The following is a 23,803-nucleotide window of genomic DNA, read 5'->3' on the forward strand; positions in this document are numbered from 1 at the left end:
TATTTTTCCCTGTAATGAAAAATATAAACAAGTAAAAATAGTTTGCAAAATTAAATATACTTACATTCATGATCGGTAAGTACAACCTAAAATTTCCAGTTACAATTTTTTTCTCTTCCCTTTTTCCCAGTCCAATTATATCACACAGGTAAATCTTCCTTTCTTATTTGCAGGTTTCCGTGGCCTTTATTTCTGAATGTTTCCCTGCACTGCAGTATCTGCCTTTAGTGCAGGACCCAAAAGTAAAACATAGCTTAACCAACAGGGGAGCAATCAGCTCTTAACACCAACCTACAAAAACCAGGCATATAACCTTTATAAAGTGTAAGATTGCCAACATCCCATAACTAGAATTCCATGGCTACTTGTATGTCAAGGAAGTGTTCAGGCAATGCCTATAAAACCATAGGCTGGCAAAACAAATGTTAATCCAATGCTTTTATTATTCACAATTTAACTTCACCGTATTGAGCCTCTGATTAGTTATGGCCATAAGTCAAGAAATAAACAATGATATGAAAAACCCCAAAAGCAATAAAAATGAAGGACACCCTCTAATAAAACTAAGCAAATAGAACATTAGTGATGTCATGCAATTTCTGAGATACCATAGAAAAATTGTTTCCTTATATTGATAAGAAAATTATGCATCAGTGAAAATGCAGGCTTAGAAATATAGTACTGAGAGTTTCAATCTGGGATGTCTTCACTGATGAGGGAAAATGGAATTCTTATTACTAAAGAGAGCTGATCTCCTGGGTGTTGCTGATGGCTCCCTCACTGAGCATAGTGTTTAATGACGCTGTACAAATAAAAAGCAGTGGGGGAAGTACGAAATATCTGTATTAAATGCCATCCGGTAAAGTAGTTGATGGATGGAAGAGTCTAATGCATTTTAAATAAATGCATATCATACTATCACATATCGTGAGTCTTAAAAAATTATTACTGAGATGCACAGTCCTCGTAGTGGTAGACACGGCACTGTGAAGGAAGTCTGATTTAGAAGCTGTTTTCTAGTATACTTGTCAAGTGATGGAGTTGCTGTTAGTCACATTGTAATGTCCCTTCAACTTTGGTACATTCAGTGCAAAATATTTCGGGGAATTTTTTGTACCTTTATAAAAATAAAAGGCCCTTTTTTCCCTTGAGAGTGCTTAAAAGGATACACACTAGCATGATGCCGGAGCAAGCATGGAATGTGAAAATGGGACAGGTGACATGTACGGTAGGATAGGTAGGCTCCTATATACATCTTAAAGAACAGAAATATAATGAACCTAAAAAAATAAACAGAACTCACTGTGTACTTTTTCCTGATATGCTGTGATTAATTGCTAATTATTTAAAATTGTTTCCATGCATTATAAAGCATAAAGTCTGTCATTAGTAATTCATTGTATAACAGTTCGTCTTCAGCCGTAAGTACGTACATAGCACTTCGCATATACATTGTCACAGACCACCTTATTGCAAATCTTTCAAGTTACCTCATATTGACTTGGTGTCATTTTCACTCGTGTCCCATGAAAGCTGCGACCTATGGTGCACACCATGCAGGCACACATAAGCAAGAAAATTAATATCCTATTACAACTGAGGGCTGAAATGAATGTACTTTCAGGAAATACATTTGTTTTTATTATATTATTTAACTCACACTAATTTGGTGATGGGGTCAAGTGCTGCCAGTTTGGTGCGAACCACGTTCAAAGATAAGTTTCAAGATTCTCCTGAGTCCCTGAAAAGTTACCCTGGAGCTAGCCGATCATGTACAGGTTCATCTTTGTCTTGGAACATAACAAATGGAAAAAAGTTTGGCAGTCAAGAACTGTTGATTGAAAGACTGTTGGCTTGTTCCCTGGGCATCGAGCTCACCCAAATCCTTCAAAGGGGACTCATCACCACTATCCAGTCCCCGCATATGGCAGAGCACATGCTCCTGGGAGATGACAGCACTCAGTTTTACTCTAATGGAAGCACACTGTTCAAACTTCCTGTGTTCAGCTGTTCTTCCAGGAGGCAGCTTCGGAAATTGCCTGTCCAGACCACACCCAGGCATTGTGCTTCCAGGTCACTCAAGTCCAAAGGTGCTGGTCTCTTCAACTGCTGTCAGGAGTTTTTCATAAAGCATGGAGAAGGACGGGTACGGGGGCAGATCCAGACGGTTAAAGCAAGTGTGAGCTCTGCAAACAGAGGAAGCACAGTAGTTTAGAACACTTGGAGGGAAATGAGGCCGCTCGTTCAGCAAGTGTGAGCTCTGCAAACAGAGGAAGCACAGTAGTTTAGAACACTTGGAGGGAAATGAGGCCGCTCGTTCTGTGTGTGAGTATTATGTGCGTGCTTCTCTTTCAGATTCAGTTTGGTTTGTTGCCAAGTTTCACACTCCTTTTGGAGAAAACTTTGAAAACATTTTAACTTCACAATTCAGAATTGAAAAAAAATCAGAATTGAATTTCTCTTAGGGAAATGGGATGTTTAAAAATGTATATATTTTTGCCCTGACTGGTATGGCTGAGCTGACTGGGCATCTACCTGAAAAATCATTTCATTTCCCAGACAGGGCACACGCTGGGTTGCAATTGATATTTCTGTCTCTTTCGCCCTCCCCTCTTCCCTCTTAAAAATAAATCAATTAAATCTTTTAAAAAATTAAAAATATAATTTTCATATTTTCACAACTTAAATCCATATTTCATAAATATTACTACTTGTTTAGATGTCTAGGAATTAGGAACCCAAGTTCTCATTTTTCATTCTCTTCTACTGTTACTTGTTTTTCGGACATGAATATAAGCTCTTGTAAAGTAATTCATTTTCAGAGATGATGTGTGCATGGATGTCTCTCAGGAAATCTGCCATTTCAGATTGTGTTACGCTGCTGGGCAGGGAAGAGCACCCAGTGAGTCTGAGACCCGTCTCACGGCGCAGACCCCTGGGGAAGTCCCTGGCCGGCCTCCCCTGTCAAAGTCAGTCCGCCATTGCTACTCCTTTGAATTCTGGGCTATTGTCTGTTTTCTCTTAAATCACAACGCAAAATAATGCCATTGAAATCATTACATTAGGTATTCTTTTTTAGAAATACTCCCCTTTTGCCAAGATAGGGGAAAAAATGTTTCCTGTTATTTGCACCTGAATCACAATAAAAAACAAAAACAAAAACTGATGATCTTCAAATAGTACATTTTATCAGGAAGCAAATCTACACGTTTGACATGGGATAGGAAGCATTTTGTTATGAATGTACAACAGCCTGTTGTGGGAGCTAAGCTTTGACTAAAAGAAATGCTCTTGAATTAATACAGCATTTTAAGAGCTATAATTACTAATATGCTATTTTTATGAAGTTGTGTGTTTAAATCTTGTTCTTATTCCTTTTACACTTACAAAATCAATATAATTATATTCCTAGATGCAGCATGGTGTAGTGGTGGGACGATCAGAGGTTCGGAGTCAGACAGACTTGGGTTTGAACTTTGGCTCTACCAACCAGCTGCATGAATTGGAGTGAGTTACGAAAACTCTCTGAGACTCAACTCTCTCTTCTCCAGTAAAAAAGAATCATATAATTTGTCTCAGGAGGATATGAGGATTAAGTGAAATGACAGAAGACATTTAATACAATTCCTGGGTCATAGTGTTTGACCAATTAATAAAAGATGTATTGTCAGCTACAATACATTTCTTTATCATCAAAAAGATTTACTCTAATTGCCTTTATTAAATTGCCAAGAGATAATCACAACTCATGGAAATTATGAGATAAAGAGATAATAAGACAGCTGTGTGGCCACATGGCTTATTGAAACCAGGAACGTGAAGGGGCTCTGTTACAAGAGCACCAGTTTCAGGACATAGCAATAGCGCCGCCTCAGCCTTTACAGACTTGTTATTAGAAACTCTAAGACATATTGAAGGGAAGTCATCTAATTAATATTTTCAGGGAAATGCCTTTTTTGGCTATAAATAAACTATTTGAGAATTGCACTTAATATAATTCTTATTATACCACTTTACAGTAGAACCTCAACCTTTTATTTTTAAAAAAATTGAACTACTATAAGACAGTTCTATCCATCTTGCATGAAACACTGGAATAAAATATTAAATAGAGACTTTATCTTTGTTCTAGAGAGAGAAGAAGCAGAGAAGCAAAATATATGTTCACTCTAATTATATTCCATACTTTGTGTGTTTAGACACATAACATTTCTTATCCCATTAGACTAAAGGATGGACTTCTTTTAAATCAAATTAAACATTTTTTCTTTGGTTATCAACAAGGCGAAGCATCTTTCCCCAAGTCAACTGGCTTGTAGCATTTCCTGTTTTGTGATCTAAATGTTCATCTTCTTTCAATTTTTTATTAATATACAGCACATAAAATTTGTCATATTCACATTTTTAAGTGCAGTTCTACAGCGTTAAGTACATTCACATTGTTCTGCAGCCATCACCGCCACCCATCTCTAGGATGTCTCACCTTTCCCAGCTGACTCTGCACCCATTGGACACTAGCTCCCATCCCCTCCCATCCCTGCAATCACCACTGTTTTCTGTCTCTGTGAATCTGACCACTCTGGGCACTTCATGTAAGACAGCACTTGTCTCTTTTGATTGGCTTATTTCACTTAGCATAACATTTTCTGGTCCATGTTGTAGCATGGGTCGGAGTTCCCTTTCTTTCTAAGGCTGAGTAGTAGTCCATTGTGTGTATATACCACAGTTGGTTATTCACCCACTAATGGCCATTTAGGTTGTTTCCTTTTTTGGTGGGGGCTGTTGTAAGGAATGCCATCAGGAACACTAGTATAAACCCCTGATTTCAATTCCTTTGTGTGTACACCCGGAAGTGGAATTGTCAGATCACATGGCAAGTCATTTTTAACAAGCTGCCACACTGTGTTCCATGGTGGCTGTACCACTTTACATTCCTGCCCGCGCTGCACAAAGGCTCCAATTATGCTGCATCCTCACCAACCCTTATTATTATTTTTCTTTTGATAATAGCCATGCTGAGTGTGGGGTCCCTTTATTGTCTGAAGCTTTAGGATTTCTTATTCATTTGTGTGAATACTACAAAATAAAGAGAATAACTCTTGAAGTATCTCCTGCTAATCTCATCCAGCCTGTTCACTTTTTAGTATGCGTTTCATTTACAGAACAATATTAATCTGGTTGGCATCTATTTCTGAATACACTGGCTTCCTCTCCTCAGTGTGTTGCTATGATTAGAACTCATGTTGAAAAGCTTAATCTCTATTGTTTATACCTAATAGAAAGTTTTTTCTTGTCTATTTTTCCCTTTGGTAGTGCTGGTGTATCAAAGTGCAAAAGGTCCACTTTTGGGAGAATTTTTCAAAGAGTACTTCATATATAGTTGTAACCTTAAATAGGCACATGTGAATTCATTTTTCACATGAATCATGTTGGGTGAACTAGGAAATAAAAGTAGTTCAAAATGATCCTAACTCTAGGTAAGCAATAATCCCTAATTGATGTTTTATTTGCTTAGGCCAGATTAATGAACCTATCACGACCCAGTAAAGCCTGTTCCTTCCTTCTCAACAACCAAACACTTTCCCTTGACTAAAGGTAAATAATCAAAATTTAATTTAGATAATCAAGAATCAACAAATGGTCACATACATGGGAAGGAAACTTCATAAATAATAATAATAATATCTGAAGCACCCAATTAACTTGCGCATAGTTAGACTGAATGCCAAATATTCACTCACTATGGTCCTGTGGCAGGCAGGATTCTCAGACAATCTACCAAAACCCGTGCCTTTATACAACCCCCACCTCTGGAGTGTGAGCGGGACCTATAACTCACTATAGCCAATGGAATACAGCAAATATGAAGATATGATGCAAATGTTATTGAAGTCCATAAATCGGCTGATTTTTAACTTAATCAAAAGGGTGATTATCCTGCATGCACCTGACCTAATTAGGTGAGACCTTTAAAAGAACATCTAGAGGTCAGAGACCCACCGCTGCCATATTTGAAGACGCTGCCATGAATTCTACAGCTGCAAGAAATGGATTTTGCCAACAGCCTCAGTGAGCCTGGGAGCAAGTCATTCCCCAGGTGATACTCCAGATGAGAATACAGTCCCGCTGACACCTTGATTTCAGCCTTGTGAGGCACTGAGCAAAAGACTCAGCTAAGCCATGCCTGCCTGGACTTCTGGTCCACAGAAACAGCGCTATAGTAATTGTACGTTGTTTCAAACTAGGTTTGTGATCATGCAGTAATAGAAACTCCTACAGGTCTCAAGGTGCAGGTCCAAGGAAAGGTAGCAAAGGTTACAAAGGTGATATAATACATCACCACCAGCAAGGGCAGGTGGGGAATAAAACTGGGAGTAAACAGCTGACCTTTCACTCTCCCAGGTTTCTGAGCAGAGAAACAGAAATTCTGCATGTCTCGTTGCAGTTTCTGTATTATCTGTAGACACTACAGTATCTCATCCAATAAATCTATATGCCTGGGTGCTCTTCTCTCTAAAGCTTCAGTTCTCAGCACAAAAGGAAGACTGGACAACCTTTCTTGATTCTTCTCAGTCGTGACATGATCGCCATTTCTGATCCTCGACCTAAGGCGATCACTGCTTCCTAATTCACATCTGGTTGTACAGCATGCAGTTAGTGTAACAGATATTTACTTCTGCATAAACTGAACAGCTCTTCTGAAAAATGTTTCAGGAGGATGGAGAAAGTACATATTTGTAAAGGGGGAAACTGGGCAGGGAGATTAAGTGGTTTTCCCAAGGTCAAAGCTGAGTCAGTGGCCAAATCAAGAATAGGACCTCAACCTTTAGTTCCTAGGGGAAGCCCAACATTAAACCGAAAGCAGGGAGCCTATGTTCACCAGCTCAGTTCTTTTGCTTTTGGAAGCCTGACTGTTAATTTCACCCCATCCCTGATGGTGAACTGCTAGTCCTCAACATCTTTGCAGATTTACATATGTTTTGGGGACAGGGATTAGCAAAATAAGGCTTTAAACATTTTTTTAAAATAAATGATTCAATCACAAGATGCAATAGCTCTGGGGCAAATGGTCCAAACTGGGTCAATCCAAAAAACCCTGGGAGATACCAGGGGATTTTTAAGTGCTGAGTTCCCACCTCAGCACAGAGAACAGAGATACTCAGAGTGATCAGAATCACCAACAAGCTTGTTTACAATGGAGATTTTTGGCTGCATCCCCTGGGGCTCTGCTGCAGGAGGTTTGGGATGGGCCTAGGATTTTGCATTTTAATAATAGCTCCAAGTGAGTCTGATTCAGGTGGTCTTCACTACTGGAGAGGCATCAAGTGGATTAGAGATAAGATATCTAGGCTGGCTATCCACACCAGCACTTTGTGTGCTTGCAAAAATTTCAAAACTCTTTATAAACAAGACAGCATTGCTAATAAGGAAATTGAGGAATAGTGCGGTTAAGTAAATTGCCCAATATTTACCATCGACTTGCTGTATGAGCCAAAAACAGGAAAAAAAAAAAAGGAAAACAAAACACAATCCTCTGAGACTTTTCACATCCCCCCTCCCACCCCATTCCATGTCCTAAGAAAACTCCAGCAGAAAATAACAGGAGGGCCCTTGGCCCGTGTTGATATTGGCAGAGAAAGCACATCCAGTTATTCAGTCTCCACAAAAGAACATTTTTCGAATCTTTCAAAGCCAGCCACACTGAGGCTGTAATGAGTTTACCTCATTTTGATCTGTGCAGCCAGAACCACTCAAGGAGGGCAGGACCGAACCTGTCTTTGGGAAACCATGCTGGCATCGATATAAAGAAAATTTAAAAGCCCCCCAGACATCTGGTCTGACTTAATAGATCTCTTGGTGCTTTCTGGATTCTTCCAGTGTTAACCAGGAGGTCACATTCTTACCCTCTCTTTTTTTCTATAGACAGACAAGTCAAGTATCCAAATCCAGGGAGACAAAGTATCACAATTACATCCACATTTTCATAGATCGAGTCACAGGTTAATGTATTTCTCTGTGTGTGTGTCCTTAATTATTAATTTAGCCCTATTTTCCCAGAACTGATTTTTGGTAGCTTGTAAGGGCTCAAAATATAAGACAAAGAAATAATTATAATGAGGAATTTAAATTGAGAGAGAGAGAGAAAAGGAGAAAGCCATGGGTGTCATTTTATTTACTAAACACAGTCCTCAAAATAAAATGTATTCAAATCTAAAAAATCCTTTTTACTTGAATTATAAATTAGAAGATGTTTTGTCAATACTCTCTTTGTCAGACGTCAGTGGTACATACTTCTTCGGATTTCAGTTTCCTTACTCCTATTCCTGCCTCTTCATCAAGTAATTAAAAGCATCCTTTCATTAGGAAGTCCCTAAAGGATCTTGGAACACACCACTTCATAATGTCAAGCTTTTTTTGGAAATGTAAGGATTCCTGACCTAACTGACCTGTCAATTTCAAATGTTACCCGTCTGTTTTACCACAGGTTTGCTTCCCCCTAGACGATCAGGGCTGCCTGCAGCTGGAGCTGGCAGGATGCGCTGTGCCACAGGCCAGGGCTCTCCAGGAGCTGCGAAGTGGAGGAGGCACCAGGGGCTTACTCTGGGCTCTCCAGAGCCTCTTACTGCAGGGCCCCATGAGTGCTCAGGCAGCACCCACGCCCTTTCACCTGTAGAACCTCTTTTATGATTTTCCCCCTTGAAGAGTCCATATTTTGAAAGCTTGTCATTCCCATACAAAATGGCCCAATGAATAAAAATTAATTTTTCAACTGGCATTACATTTCATTTACTCCTTCGTTCACTGAATGAAATACTAAGCTAATGGTGCATGCCAGGCCTTGAACTGCCCCCTGGTAGATGAGGATGAACAATAGTCTGGTTTCTGCCTACAAGGAGCTTACACTCAGGTGGGAAAATATACAGACAAGCCCTGGCTGAATTGCTCAATTGGTTGGAGCATCATCTCATATACCAAAAAGGTTGTGGGTTCTATCCCAGCGGGAACATGTACCTAGGTTGCAGGTTCGCACCCTGACCCATGGGAAGCAACCAATCGATGTTTCTTTCTCTCTCACTCTCACTGATGTTTCTCTCTCTCTCTTTAAAGCCAAAAAACATACCCTTGGGTGAGGAGATACACACACACACATACACACACACACACGCAAATGTGCATATATACTCCTGTATATGTATAGACAAAAGTATATGCATACACATATATATGTGTATATATATGGACAAATGTGTGTACGTATTAGGGGGTGGGCCCAAACAACCCCAGAATTATCTTGTAGTACAGGCTTCCCAATAGGTGAGAGTTCTAGGAACCCATCGTTGTCACAACATTGGGCATTATTGTGAGAGGCTCCGTTCAGCTTCGGTGAATTTTTTTGAAGACTGTTTGACCATATTTGCCAGTTTCATAATGAGTGACTTATGAGCACACTGCATTGAGTGTTCAGCAGTTTTTGACCAAAAATGGCACAACCCTGATGTCTCACCCTCCCCATTCACCGGCTCACACCCCGAGAGACCTTTTTTTGTTTCCCTGGATGAAAAAGGCCCCCAAAGGGAAACATTTTGCCGATGTGGAAGGGGTGAAGCAAAAAATGGCAGAAGCACTAGAAGGCATCAAAATCGATGAGTTCAAAAACTGTTTTGAGCAGTAGAAAAAAACATCCTGATAGGTGTATTACATCAAATGGGGAGTGCTTGGAAGGTGACCGAAGTTTAAACATGTAAGAATAAACAAACATTTTTTTATAAATAAATCCCGGTTTAGGGGGTATATCTTGCCTCATACACACACAGGCAAATGGGATCCCCTAAATGTCATGCAGTCTGAGCTCTGTACTTGGGGATCTGGCTGCTGTAAGCAGACACTGAACCCTGGCTTACCTTAGGCTCTGCTCACCAAACCAGGAGCCCTACCTAGCTAAAGGCCACATTTCTCCAGACTACTAGATAGCTCTGTTTAATTAACCCAAAAGATTCCTATGGGTCCTGCACACAAACAATGATAATACAGTGAGTTACAGTCTGCTCTGCAGAGTCTGGAAAGGCTTTATAGAGGACACCAGGCCAAGCTTTGACGGATTTGTAGGTGTGTAGGCTTTTTCTGGATCAACCAGGAGAAGAATGTTCCCAGCACACTAACCGGAAGTGTGAGGAAGCATTACATCATCAGGAAACCAGAGCAGTGCAGGAGCCTGAGCGACAGGAGCCAAGGCTGGAAGGCGGGACCTGCAGCCAGATGAGTAGGCGGGGCCGCATCAGGAAGTGAAGTGCGTTCATGCCAGGGCCTTTCCCATTTATCCCACGAATGAAAGGGAGCCAGTGGCTGGGTGTGGAGTGACATGGCAGAGGTGCCATTAATCAAGACGGGAAACGGGTAGGGGGTAGACGATGAATTCAGAGATTGTAATCAGCATGAGAAGTCACCAATTGCACAGTGATAAATTCAATCAGAGTAATGTAGTGATTATTTTGTTAGCCTACAGTGATTTAGTAACACAAATAAAGGTATAACTTCTGTCATGACTTTTCAAATATTCGTAGTTTCCCTCCTATCCCCATTAATACTTTCTTCGACCATAAAATTTAGGTCAGGAATTTCTGCTGAGATTAGTTCACAAATATCCATGTAACCCACGATGGCAGCGCACAACTCCTGACCCTCCCCTGGTGTTCAGTAAATATAAATCAATGAAAAGGAACTCTAGGGCAGTTACTACCCCCACTAACTTGTCACATACGCTTTGGTGGCAATGATGTTGGCTACCTCTGTTCATTTAAATCTATTGTTTCCCTCTCTGTGGTCCACATGGACAGTGGTCAACACATAGTAAACGTGTGCTTGTTGGAGCCTTTAATAATTCCAGTTACAATTAATGTCTTATTTTAAGGTCTCATTGGCCACCCTGGTTAAAGGGCACCCGGGTCCATAAATAAAGTGTGGGATGGTCCTACAGTGGGAATTCCCGCATCCAGGGATAACTGGGAGGAGAAACTATTCATTATCAGCAGGTAACGTCCTCACCTGTGGTTCGTCCTGGGAAAGATGAAGAGTACATACTTTTTAAATGTAGGAAATTCAAGCCAATAGAAGAAAACCTGGTCAGAAACTGTTCCAGGATGAGAACTCTTAGAAGTCCAGGCAAAACAGAAATATCTTTTCTTGCACTCCTAAACACTATGCAATACCATGACGTCTCTGAAGGCGAAGTGTTAGGAACAATAATAATCAGGGTTAAATTTATCGAATGATGTGTCAAGAATCACTTTAAGCACTTTGCATGTGTTATCTCATTTACTCTTCCAAATAAATTTGTAACATAATTACGGTTATTTATACCAATTGTTCAGATGAGGATGGAGAGACACAAAAGCAAAGGATGGGGTGTTTTTGAGATTTCAGAAGATCACTCTGGTTGCTGAGCGCAGAATGAACAGGATGTATGAACAGAAGCAGAAGTTCAGCCAGCAGGTGAGAGGTGCTATGTGGTGGACTAGGGTGGTGGGAAGAGACAAACCCAAACTAGTTTTTGTTCCTGAGGCCAAGAAAAGGGTTATAACCGTTCCTTAAGAGCAGTAATGATTTTCCGTCACCGATACACACTTGACAACGTGACCGGTGAAACAGCTCCCAAGCACCATGAGTCATTTTGACTTGGATGGTCCTGTTCTCTGTTCAGAGCACTGAAATTTTCTTCATTCCGTGAGAGAATCACAAACTAGTTCAGGAGTTCTACTTTTTACATTAATGACTCGAGAGGCCCCTTCTAGACACAAAATGTTTTTCTGATCATTTTACCTACTTCCCAAAGTAAAGATTAACCCAAATGTACATTTGGATTACAGCACATTTAAGGATTTTTAATAAGGTACTCTTACTAGACCTCGCAGGTACATTTTTGCTAGCAGATGCTGATTCAATGATTGGATAAAGTAAAAACCTAAAATATTCTTGCCAGATAGTAAGAACTGAATGAGAGGGAAGAGGGGAAAAGAGTTAAGAGGACCTTATACCAGAGATTAAACTGTGGAGCAGACTGTACATGAGGATCCTCTGCCAACCCCCTCTGAGACCGTAGGGCACCTCAGCTGACCAGCAGGGGGTGGGGGCTGGGGTGACCAAAGGGACTGCCTTGGGGCAACTACAGAAAAGATGGGCCACCAAGGGGCCTCCCAGGGCCTGTCTCTTGTGCTGAAACATTTTTAATTAAACACAGTGACACTGTATTACAGGACTCCTCAGTTAATTTTCTATTTCCTAGCTGATGGTTCACTTTGACAGTAGACAATGCTCTTTGTACTGAGGAGGAAAAAAACTGAATTATTGATGACACTGTAGAGCAATATTTAATGACATGGAAAGATGTGCATGATTAGTAATATTTGGCAAACAAGAAGAGGTTGCAAACAGTATGATTATATATTATTTATTGCTCATATATTTTTTGTTTTTAAAAGTTGGTGTGTATATAGAAATGACTGAAAACATATACTCCAAAATATTTAAAGATGATCTCCATAGTAGATTTTTGACATATATATATATATTTTTTAAACACCTTGGCATTTTTTTGGTGAGCAGTTTACTTTTGATAAGAATAAAAAGAAGAGTTTAAAAATGAAAAAAAGCTATCTTTTTCTCTTAAAAAATAACTGTATTTTTTTAAGTTCTATTCCACTAGAAAAACCATCTCCCTGAGATACTCATTTCATAATTAACTCTCGCTTCTCTTACTTCTTAATTTGGGTCAGCATTTCATTCACGATACTCTCCAGACAGAATCATTAAAAAAAAAAACCCAGGCTTCCCCCCTTGGCAGAACTGGCATGATATTTAAAAGAACATCATGACCGAAGCTCTCCAACTCTTCTGTGATCTTCCTTGGCAAGAACCTCAAAGATGAGCATGTCAACCCAGACCACGCTGGGAGAGAGGATTTGCCCTGCTTTTTCCACAGCAGGCAGCATGGCAGCATGGCAGCAGCCTATTTCTCAGAACGTTTACGAGCAATCGCCATAAAGTGAATTACTGTCTCACAAGTCCGCGAGAACACTGGGGGCAGGACATCTACACAAATGCAAGGTATACTGCTAACTACCAACCACGAAGCAGAGGAAGTGCAGCGATGTGTTCATGCCATAAGCCTCTAAGGAGACACCCGTCTGCCCCTATCATTATTTATCATCTGGGTTTCTAGTTACTTTATTACCACAAGAGAGAAAAAAAGGACCACTGATTCAACTTGCACTGGCATCCGAGGCAACCCGTATATAATTTGACACTTCTTGGCCCACATGGTGAGTAGTGCTGCACTCACTGCGACCGCAAAGTGAGACTAGGACGTCTGAGAAAAGACGAGACCCACATTTGCTTGCTCAAAAGGTTGCAAGGCTCCCAAGCCTCCCTGTTTAGAAAGGCCGCGGTGTCCTCAGTTTGCCAGCATCCTTGCCCTCATCCTTGACAACTACTTCCAGCGTTCCATGCTGCAGCTCCCCGCAGATTCCCCCACTGCATACCGGACCTGAGATGATGTCGGACTTTTTAGAGAACTGATTTTTCAAGTAAGAAGGACATCCATCCATTTCATCTCCAGTGTGTACAATGTTACATTTTAAATAAACACCATCTCACTAATAAGTAAAAGAAATAACATAGGGTTGACCGGCTTGACACAAATCACTCTTCAGTCCTGCAGCTTAAACCTACCAGAAACTGGTAGCTTTCTGATGGAAGTTCTGATGGAAGGACAAATGGACTCAGCCATCGAAGATAATCTCTTTACATCAGAGCCAATCTTACAGATCTTTTTCATACCTAAGTAACACCCCACATGTCCCAAAGGGTGATGAAAATGTTATCAGTGAAGAAATCATTTCTGATGGTGAGGTTCTTCTTTTCATTGTGTTTCACCAAACATACTTTTTCTGTGGAGCACATTTGAATAGTTACAGCAGTATGGTGGCTTATAGAAGATGTAGGATAAAAGGTTAAAAAGTTAACAAGAACCTACTGTCCCTGAGGACCGCCATGCATAGCATCTCACTCACTCCTCACAAATACTCTTTGAGCACAGCATTGTTATTCCTCCTCTTCGGAGAGGGATCTAGGCTCTTGCTTAGGCTCACAGAGCTAGTGCATCACAGGGCTTGGATCAGCAGTCATGCCTGTTAAACGAGGTTACATAAGTAGACGAATGAGAAGTGGAATAGCCAAGTAGCTCTTTCTGCCTATCAGACCTGAAGAATTAGGGCTTGTTACAGACACATGAACACAGACTGCTTTCCTGATGTGCCTCATCTCATCTTTATTTATGCTACTTTATAATCTGGGGAAAATGAAGAATCTAAAAGCAGCCTTAGGTCATAAAAAAGAAGGGGAGAAACAACAACGCCTGTTGCCCAACTGTGTGTGTGCAACAACCCCGAAGAACACCCTCGCTTCTAGTGAGTCAGCACACGAACTTCCCGGAGCTCCTGGGGAAGTAAAAAAGTAAATCCAGCCCAACCCCCGAGATCCTTCAACAATCTGTTGGTGTTATTTCTTGCTCAACCAAACCTATTATACCATCCCCCACCGCCAGCCTTTTATGTGAGAGGAAACTGGGGTCCCCAAATCAAGTGATCTTCTAGGTCCCAGAGGTAGCTGGTGGCAGAGGTGGGCCTAGAATCCAGGTCTTCTAACTCCCAACCCTGCGTTTTTTCCAGTACGCTACTGCCTGGTACATATTATCAACGATGGTCACAGAAATCATAATGGCAGCCATTAGCCACTAACTAGATGCTTATCCAGGGCCAGGATCAGCAGTTAAGTGTTTTAGATAAATGATTTCATTTAATCTTCAGTATTACCAACCTACACGGAAGATGAGGAAACCGAGGCTTAGAAAGAGTAACTTTCTCCAACTTTCTCCAACTTCTCCAAAACACTGCTGTGGGTAAGAACAGAACTTGGAGGAAACCCAGTCTCTCTGAAGCTGAACTTTCATGACTACACCAGACTGCCTCTCCCTGCTCACCAGGGTTGGAGAACACTGCAGTGATTAAATGTGAACAACTGATCTGGTTCTCGTTACAGTTTGTTCCATCTGCCTTACACAAGTAAATCTTTTCAAAAACAGACTTTCAGAAAAGGGGCACAATCCATCTGCCATTTCCTGCCTCCTTGATGCTAATGCTTGAATTTCTCCAGAAGGCGAAAGGCCCTGCTCAGACCATGGAAATCTGCTTTTAAGACACACATATGAGTTGAAGTGGAAAAAAAACACGATTCAGGCACAAATAAAATGGAAGAGTTCTTTACATAATGAAAGTATAGTCTGCCAAATTTGGAACATCAGGTGTGCCAGGTAGCACTTCGGGGTTTGAGTGCAGTGCCTCCGCTCACGGTTGAGATGCACCAAGGTGAGTGCGGAGGTCGGGCCACCCTGCGCTGGCACTAGTCGCTGCTCTCTGCATCTGGGCTTCCTGCACTGCTCTTCCCATGGGTGGATGCCGACAACATCACTCTTAAGAACTGGTGTTTTGCAGTTGGTAAGAAGAAAGTCTTGTTAACAGGTTTCTTAAAGCCGTTTGTCCTTAAGGAAACTCAGAACCACACAAATTGGGGAGACCATTTAACCTTTCCAAATTGCAGTTTTATTAACAGTAAAATAATAAGCAATTTCGGGTCCTTTTACTTCAAAAGCTCATTATTACTGCTGATTAGAGAAAGGAGTTCTAAAACCAACTCTTCTCCATCCTGCTTCTGTTCGCTTGCTCCCTCCTTTTCTTGTTCCAGCCCCAGTTATCTCCATTCAACCCCAAGCACTTTTATTCATAAATGCTGCCTTATCTTTAAGTAGCAAGGTAAGAGTCTCACATATATATTAGTAGCAACAGGAAAGCAATGATTTCCACTCTGTGAACTCGTGCCGTCCTCTGAGTGAAAATGCAGCACAGAGAGCATTCCCACGGCGCGGCTGACAGAAGCAAAAGAGGCACACAGCCCATTTGCATGGTTTCATATTCTTTAGAATCCCCAGTGGTCGTTGTTAGTGAAAGGATTCTAAATAGTTATAAATACAAAATTAAAATGAGAGTTTCTGGAAACATCTACACGAGAGCCACATCATAAGGAAGCACAGTATGATGGCCAACGTTGCTTTGCTAAAGCTAACAAAGGCTTCGGTTATGTTGCATTTTGTATGTTAATATATGTGTGCGTGTATGTTAACTGTGACCAGGAGGAGCTTTCTTCTTCACTTAGAAAGGTGTATCAGCAAATGAAATAAACTTATTCTAAAAGCTTTTCCCACTCTCCCAAACTTTTAACATAAAGCAGTAATTAATATACATAAGTTACAGGTCTTTCCTAGAACAGTGCAATGACAGTAAGGAAATACTGTTTTGCGTTTTACCTGGGAAGTGCGGTGATCTTCCCCCACTTTTCCACGCAGAATCTTCTTGGGCCATTGCTTCCTCGAAGAGAGGCGAACCCTTCATAGGGAATGCTGGATGTGCCTGTGACAAACTGTCGACCCGAGAGAACAGAAGGAGAAGGTGAAGCCGAGCGGCCGGCTGCTGAGGAAGGCATGCGTCAGTCACATGCAGCACTGCGGGAAGAGCAGCACGCAGCTCGCTACTGGGGAAGCTTGGAAGACAGATCTCTACAGTCATGGAATAACCGTAACATGAGAATTCTGACAAAGAACCAGGGAGGGACAGGACGTTATAAAGGGGAAGGGGATGTGCGGGGTTTGAGATGAAGCATCTGGTACAGCTGACCAGTTCAGAACCTTCAACCAGGTATAGTTCCCACTACAGATTAATGAACGGGTGTATCAGTCAATCTAAGTCTAGTTAGCATCAGTCCCTGACCAACCTATGGTGAATTAAAAAAACAAAAAGGCAATGAAAGAAAAAAAAATTCTGGGCCTGAAAATTTGAGGGCCAGATCCTTGATCCGAAGGAGTTGAGACCCAGCCTACATGTAAGGCTCTATCTGAGCATCCAGAAGTCTTCTTCATGTCTGATATTTTTTAGCTGCAACCAAGCAGCAATTTCCCAGTGTAACTATAAACACCACAAGAAAATGAGTTAGTTTTTTCCAGTGTTCTTGAACTTCATTGTTACCTCCAATTTGTTGAAAGTTAGATGGAGAAAAAGAAAGGACTCTTTATCAAGGAACTGGGTCACTTCTTAAGGGATGAATGAAGATCATCTGTTGCTAAGGAAGCTGGCCTGCAGAGTACCCTGGGACCTCTTTCTGAAAGGGCCAAACTACCCTGAAGGCAGATGTTGTTTCTGGGGTTCTTGGACTGGAGTTGGTACTTCCTCACAACTCTGATGAAATGCATGCACTTGGTTGGGGATGATCTGCATAGGGATGGAGCCGAAGAACCGTGCAATCTGAAGAGTCTGGAAACGGTGTACCTCACATGTGCATGTAAACATGAAGTGTATTTATTGAGTATACTTAACAATGATTACAATATGCAATTCCAACAGTAATTATATTAATGCATTAAAAAGATGACTAATGGCATCTTACCTGTAACAACCGTAGTCGTTGTTCATTATTGAATCTTTCCACCGCAGCCCAGAACCACCGAATTACAATATGATTGTCATGATATCCTGTCGAACCAATCACAAAAGCCCGTATTACTTTGAGTTTTCTATCTTAGGCCACTGTGACACACTGACCAAAGCGCCCCCCCCCCAGGCATATATCATCATCTTGGATTCTTTAAAGGCTGTTTATCATTTAAGACTAAGGAGTAACACCATAATTATGATTGTGTGAGTGTGGAAAGTTGAATAAAAACAACCCTCAGTGAAACCAAGAGGCTGCTGTTTTTTTCAGCAGTCTCTAAATGAAGCTTAGCGGAGCGAAGAGCAGCAGATGAGTTATTTTAACCATATCACTTCTGAAAAATATAACGGCAGTTATTGGAAATGCTAACTCTTTTGGTCATTCACTTAAGAAATAATTTTTGTATATCACTATGCCAAACACCACACTAAGCTTGGGGTACAGTGGCAAAGAAAACAGACCCTCACAGAGCTTCTGGTAAAAGAGAGACACTAATTTGTATAATTAGTCAAGTAATTATACAAATTACTACATAACTGCAAACTGTTTTAAACTACTAATAATGTTCATATTTTAAGTCAAATTTTTTATTAATAAAAAAGAAGTAATTTTACTACTTTAATTTCTTTGACTAATGAATCCCAAATAATCACCAACTTAAACATTACTTTTATCTGGTGCTTAAGTAGAATTTAATAAAATGTTAAAAGTATCATCCCACAGATGGATTAAGGAAGTAGTTGTGGATTCCAAACCTTGCAATGAAGAAAAATTAAGTTCACAGAGATTAAGGTACAATTAGTGGTTCAAACCAATTAACTGACATATTCAATGTGCATAAAGCTACTCTAATTCTGAGTTAGAAGTAAGCCCCAAATAGAAGGTGGGTAGAACTACTGTCATTTGAGTTTTTCCTCACATGTTTCAGTGGTGGTAGGACTTGGGGGGAATCCTTCCTTACTGTTCACCATTACATTAGTTAGGCTTAGTGACCTTCGGAGAAGGAAGGGATCCAGGTGAAGGGCGAACAAAACTGGGTTGCACCCGGTGATGCACGGGCCCATGTCCTCGCTCTAACAAAGAGTAGCTATTTGTTCAGTGCTGAGCAAACGGCTTTCTCATCTACAAAATAGTACATTGGCTCTTTGTGGCTTTAAAATTTTCTGACCTTCTGAATCAACCTTTTCCTGCCTTTCCTTTATCCTTTTTGGCAAACCTTTTGGAGAAGGAGGAGCAGAACTGTCTCGTTGTAGCCTCTGTACACAGCTGCCTCACAGACATATGGCAAGTGGCTGAGAGCCACCTCTTCTCTCGGTGCCAACGAGCTGTGTTAGCACGAGTGACAGCTGGGTGTCTTGTCCTTTTCCTGCTTTGCCCCCCATCACTCTCCTCCCAAGGGTTTCATTTAATAAGATTTATAATGATCATAGAAATAGGTGCTTGATTAGTCATAGACTGTGAATAAGATTACACTATGTAAATAAAAAAGTGGTTGATTCGATGAATAGCATTGCTCTCAGACGCCCCTAGGCTGGGGGAATGAGCTAACAGTACTTATGGTAAGATGCAAGTTATGTAGCATGGGGGAGAAATTGTGTTCTAGTTAGTGAAAGTAATTTGGTTAACCAAGTTACAATAACCAAGGCCATATATGGATTATATACATTGGGCAAACTGGAAAAGACTTATTATGGTAATTGAACGTCAGAAATAGCAGCAATGGAAGCTGCGATTTAATACTGCCTCTCAGAGAAAACGAGTGAGCAAAGGCAGCCACAGCTACGGTGATGAGTTGGGAGAGCCGAGCACCACAGGCGAAAACAAAAGCAATGTAGCAAATGTTGCTATTTTTTACTCTGAACTTTTAAAATTGTTTTCTTCACATCTCTGTTTCAATTTACAGATAAATGGACAACTGATGAGCACTCAGTTTATTCTGCTAAATAAATGATTAACTCAGTGACTTAATGTTTGTATTTTTCACTCTCCAAGTTTAGAACTGTTGCTAACCTTTTACATTCTGTGTCAAAAAGCCAAAACCAAAACCTAAACAAGAACAACTGTTGTTTGTCACGACTTTCCAAGGACTTTATAACACAGCAATACATTTCAGAACCTGTATTCTTTCTTTGCTTAAGATTATTAGATAAAACTTTAACTCTGTGTTACCATCAGGTCCCTTTCAAAGTATATTGATTCAGCGATCAAATTTAAATGGCTTCGGTCCCAATTACAAATTGAGAATTTATTCTGATCTGTACAGAGGCCACTTAGTCTAAAGCTTCCCAACCAGTGAAGTGTCATATGGTGCAGTTTTAAACAGCAGTTTCCTCTTTAGTTTGAACTTAATGCTTGAATGTAAAAGGGATTGTTCAATAAACTTAAATTTTGAGAACCATATCTTACTCCACTCATGTGTTTCAACTGTGAATTACAACTGCTAAGTAGCACAATTACATGAGGAAAAACTGTTTGCTTACTAGGACTTGCAGAGGGTGTGCCTCTTCAAGTTGTAGAATGAAGGGAGAACACGGGTGGAGTTTGAACTGCCTGGAGCCTTACTACCGACACCATAAAACAATTAATTAGTGTTCTGATGGTCACATTTCTTCACCAATGATTAAGCCTTATGACATCCTTAGATAGTGTGTAAACAGTCCTTCCTCCCCTCAACAGATGCGGTAACTAGGAAATGAAGGGAAGGCACCTTGCCCAAGGTCTCAAAGGAGACTGCACCGGACCTGTGATTAGAGGGCGATGTTCTCGCCTGTCCTGGATTCTGACCCGCATGCTGCACCAGCTGCCTCCCTTTGACTTCACACTTAAAATACAGCCATCTACACATCAAATTTCACCTCCTCTATACTCCGTGTTGTTTCTCCAGTCACTTAGGTCTATTTCCGCTGTGCCCGCGATGACCAGTTCTAGTTCTCTTGCATCGAAAACAGATACCAGCCTGGCGTCCACCACCTACGGAGTAAAGAGAATACAGGGCATGGCTCGAGAACCTGGAAAAATCTCAGCTATAATTAAGCTTCATCAGAACAGGAGAGCACCAAGAGTTTGGGGGGGTACTACAGCTACACTCTTGTGTGTGGGCACTTCAAAAACCCCAAAGCTCTCTCCAAATATAAGGTACTCTTAGTACAAGGTTGATGAGATTTCCCTCAACAGAATTTTTATTTTATAGTTGAGCACTGACGAATCCAGTTTGTTTTTCTCTTTTGAAAAAGATGTAGTGCTTCTACAGCACAAGCCACGTGGAACACTTGTAACAACCATTCAGACACTCAGCTACTGTCGTTTCACATATCAAGCATGAGATGTGATATCCACATCTAAGCATGAGTAAGACACATGACCTAAATGTGATCAGTAATCATTAAGTTGTCAAGTGCTATTTGAATTCAGGCTGTTTTGTTCCAATAATCTCTTATGACAGGGCATTAAGACTTTTGTGAATGTTCTTGAAACATACAGGAAAAAACGATTGGAGTTTCTAAATGGAAAGGGTACCGGTAAGTACAGCAAAAGCTGGGGACACAGCACATGCATCGACCACATGAGATGGGTTGTGGCACCGCTGACAGCCGACTGCAGAGCCGCACCCCCACTGACGGCCTTTACCTCGTAGAAGCCACGCACTAAGCTCTCCGTTTGCTGCACGACGCCCCTCTCGATCCTCCACTTCACCATCCTCTCAATGTACTCCTTCTTGTTCTTCTCTGTGACTGGGATATTGGCACCCCCTGGTTTTAATTCTCGTTCGGTAATCTGGGATGAGAAAATGGAAGGGCTGACCCCAACGCGATGCCCTTGAGGTTGTACAAACCCTGCTGCCACAGGGAGGCCGCGAGGGGCCCAGGCTCACACCACAGCTCAGGAGAAACTGGGCATCGGGCTGGTGTCTACAGGCCTCGCAGTGGTTAAAAAAGTACATATTCCAAGTGCGGAAGGTTAAGTTTTCAAAATCCTGACTAAACAACAGGATAAACGTTTTAAATGACAATAAATTGGCTCTAGACTCTGGGTCACTACCAGTTTAGTATTTGACAAAAACATATATTCATGAATTCCTTTAGGGTTCAGAATCAACCACATATAGAAAAGCCCCTGTTTAAGTGAAGATTTACTTTAAGGAAGCAGAATTACATTCAACTGAATGTTAAGTTGAGAACTTCTTTTTCAAAATGTGGAACTCAGAAAAGTAGCCAAATATTAATGTCTAAATTAGAATATTACTCATAAACTAGTATATAATCTCTGGAAGAAATCTTTGATGCAACCCTTCCATCAGCTTTGTGAAAAATCAATGTGTTTTCAAGCCTTCACCAAAACATTGTTTACCTTCCCTCAGCTTCAAAACAATCAATTTCAGTTCAGAAATATGAATGAGAGTTAAATACAAATGCCAAGTCAGTAATTTAACATTCAATTTGGGGTGGAATGGGCTTTTTAAAACTATATATTAGACAAGGCACAGTCTAATGTGTTATATGGCTATTTCGGTTGGAAATAAAAAGATTGCTTACAACACACAGTTATCACAATCTGTAAATCAGACCATCTTAACCTGCAGCTGGCACAGAATGATCTTGGCAACCAAGATTATTGTAACTGTGCATAAACCTGGTTTAAACCGCCCAACAAGCCACGAATAAATACGCATCTGATCTTAGCCACTAAATTAATTCCTCGTCAACCAACAGCCTTCAATTACCACACTTAGTCACCAGTTATTCACATCCACAGACCTGCCCAAAAACTTCTTCGTTCACAGTGAACGTGAGGTCCAGGATGTCATGGATATCATTGTCCTTCATCCACTGCAAGCTCTGGTGGAATTCTTCATCGAGGTATTCTAGGTCACTCAGGTCACACAGACTAGGACGCAAACAGACAGAAATAAATATGTGGGCATGGCCAAGAGCAAAAACCCAGAGTCATGAGGAAAGAAACGAAGAGTAAAAGACAAGAACCAGGTCAACTAAATGGGCCCTGATTTCTAAAATGTTCTTAGCCAAATTCAGTAACCAAATCAGTGAAATAATTCAGAATTTGGTAGTATATTTAAAAACCCTGGATATTTATAAAATATCTTAGGAATCACTCAGTCTGTCTTTTCATTCAGAGACACAGAACAGAGGGTGCAAAAGGTGACAGCCATTGGCAAAGTTGTTCACAGTTGATGCCGGAGCAGGACCTGGCACTTGGTGTGACGACGGTGTCCAGGATTCTTTTGGCTATGTCATACTATCTTAAAGTACTGTTCTCCTAATTAGAAATCCTTCCCATGTTTCTATACTACACTTTAACTGCCTCCCCCAAAGAACAGATATGATCCATGATCATGTATATCCCCTTTTCCTTCATGATTCTTACTTTTCCCATGATTCTGCAAACAATTATAATGGTTTTCTAGAGTTCTCTCCTCTTTTTTTCTTGCTGAGTGAGGATCTACATGAGGTGGAGTAACTATCACGTACATGGAAGGTAGGGAACATTTGATTTGCTGTGGTTGTTTTTGAATTTCCTCCCATCAGCTTAATTCAAAGGTCATTTTGTTTGGTTCAGTCTAAACAACTAGTAGGCATCAAGTATGTGCCAGATAGCTTAACAGCTACTTCATAAACACTAATTGCCCTGAAGGAGATTAATGGGGAGATGGGCACACAAATTGATAAGTTAATATAAGGCGATTAGTAATAGCCTAGGGTGGGTAACACATAATTTGTGTAATTTTTAATAGGTATGTTATACTCCAATTAGAAAAAAGGAAAGGTAAATATAGCTCTCATAACAAACATGAAGGACATTTACTTTGACCTTGAGATTCAGGAAGATTTTTGGTTTAGATGATACCTATATTAAATTTTACAGGATGTTTAAAACCTAGAGAAGTAAAGGGGAACAGATGAAAAGGAGGATAAGGGCAAAGACAAAGGAGAAGAATAGAACAACATGAACAAACCACAAAGGCATGAAGTATGCAGAATACTCCAAGCCTATTAGCAGGACCAGAGAGTCAACCACAAGAGAATGTCCAGAGAATGAGGCTGGGAGCCGGGAGCAGGCCATTCTAAGGAGCTCAGTGACTCAGAACTACTGGAAGCTTTTAAGGTAGGGAGTAACACGATCAGATGTGAGCTGTGACTTTAAATTGTTTTCTGGAAGTCGAAGTGTATAGTAATGACTACTTAGAATGAGGGGA

At 40.8% G+C, this 23,803-nt stretch overlaps 1 protein-coding gene across 7 annotated transcripts in view; it reads right to left on the reverse strand.

Annotated features, from left to right (window-relative positions):
- Positions 1 to 423: 423 nt before the first annotated feature.
- Positions 424 to 23,803, reverse strand: part of HECW2 (HECT, C2 and WW domain containing E3 ubiquitin protein ligase 2) — a 352,175-nt gene continuing 328,795 nt past the window's right edge. For 6 of the 7 annotated variants that reach the window (XM_053665222.1, XM_053665221.1, XM_053665223.1 and 3 more), the window contains 6 exons: positions 22,347 to 22,476; positions 21,220 to 21,366; positions 20,448 to 20,562; positions 17,548 to 17,633; positions 16,415 to 16,527; positions 424 to 2,186 (listed from right to left, as the gene is read on the reverse strand). In XM_053665222.1, coding sequence (XP_053521197.1) covers positions 2,075 to 2,186; positions 16,415 to 16,527; positions 17,548 to 17,633; positions 20,448 to 20,562; positions 21,220 to 21,366; positions 22,347 to 22,476 — 703 coding nt within the window. In that variant the 3' untranslated portion in view covers positions 424 to 2,074. Of the gene's footprint in view, positions 2,187 to 12,641; positions 15,532 to 16,414; positions 16,528 to 17,547; positions 17,634 to 20,447; positions 20,563 to 21,219; positions 21,367 to 22,346; positions 22,477 to 23,803 lie in introns of those variants that run through there. The other variant, XM_053665224.1, reaches the window with a different exon arrangement.

This window comes from Artibeus jamaicensis, unplaced genomic scaffold, assembly GCF_021234435.1.
Source record: "Artibeus jamaicensis isolate MK-2021 breed Jamaican fruit bat unplaced genomic scaffold, CSHL_Jam_final contig_391, whole genome shotgun sequence".
NCBI lineage: Eukaryota > Metazoa > Chordata > Mammalia > Chiroptera > Phyllostomidae > Artibeus > Artibeus jamaicensis.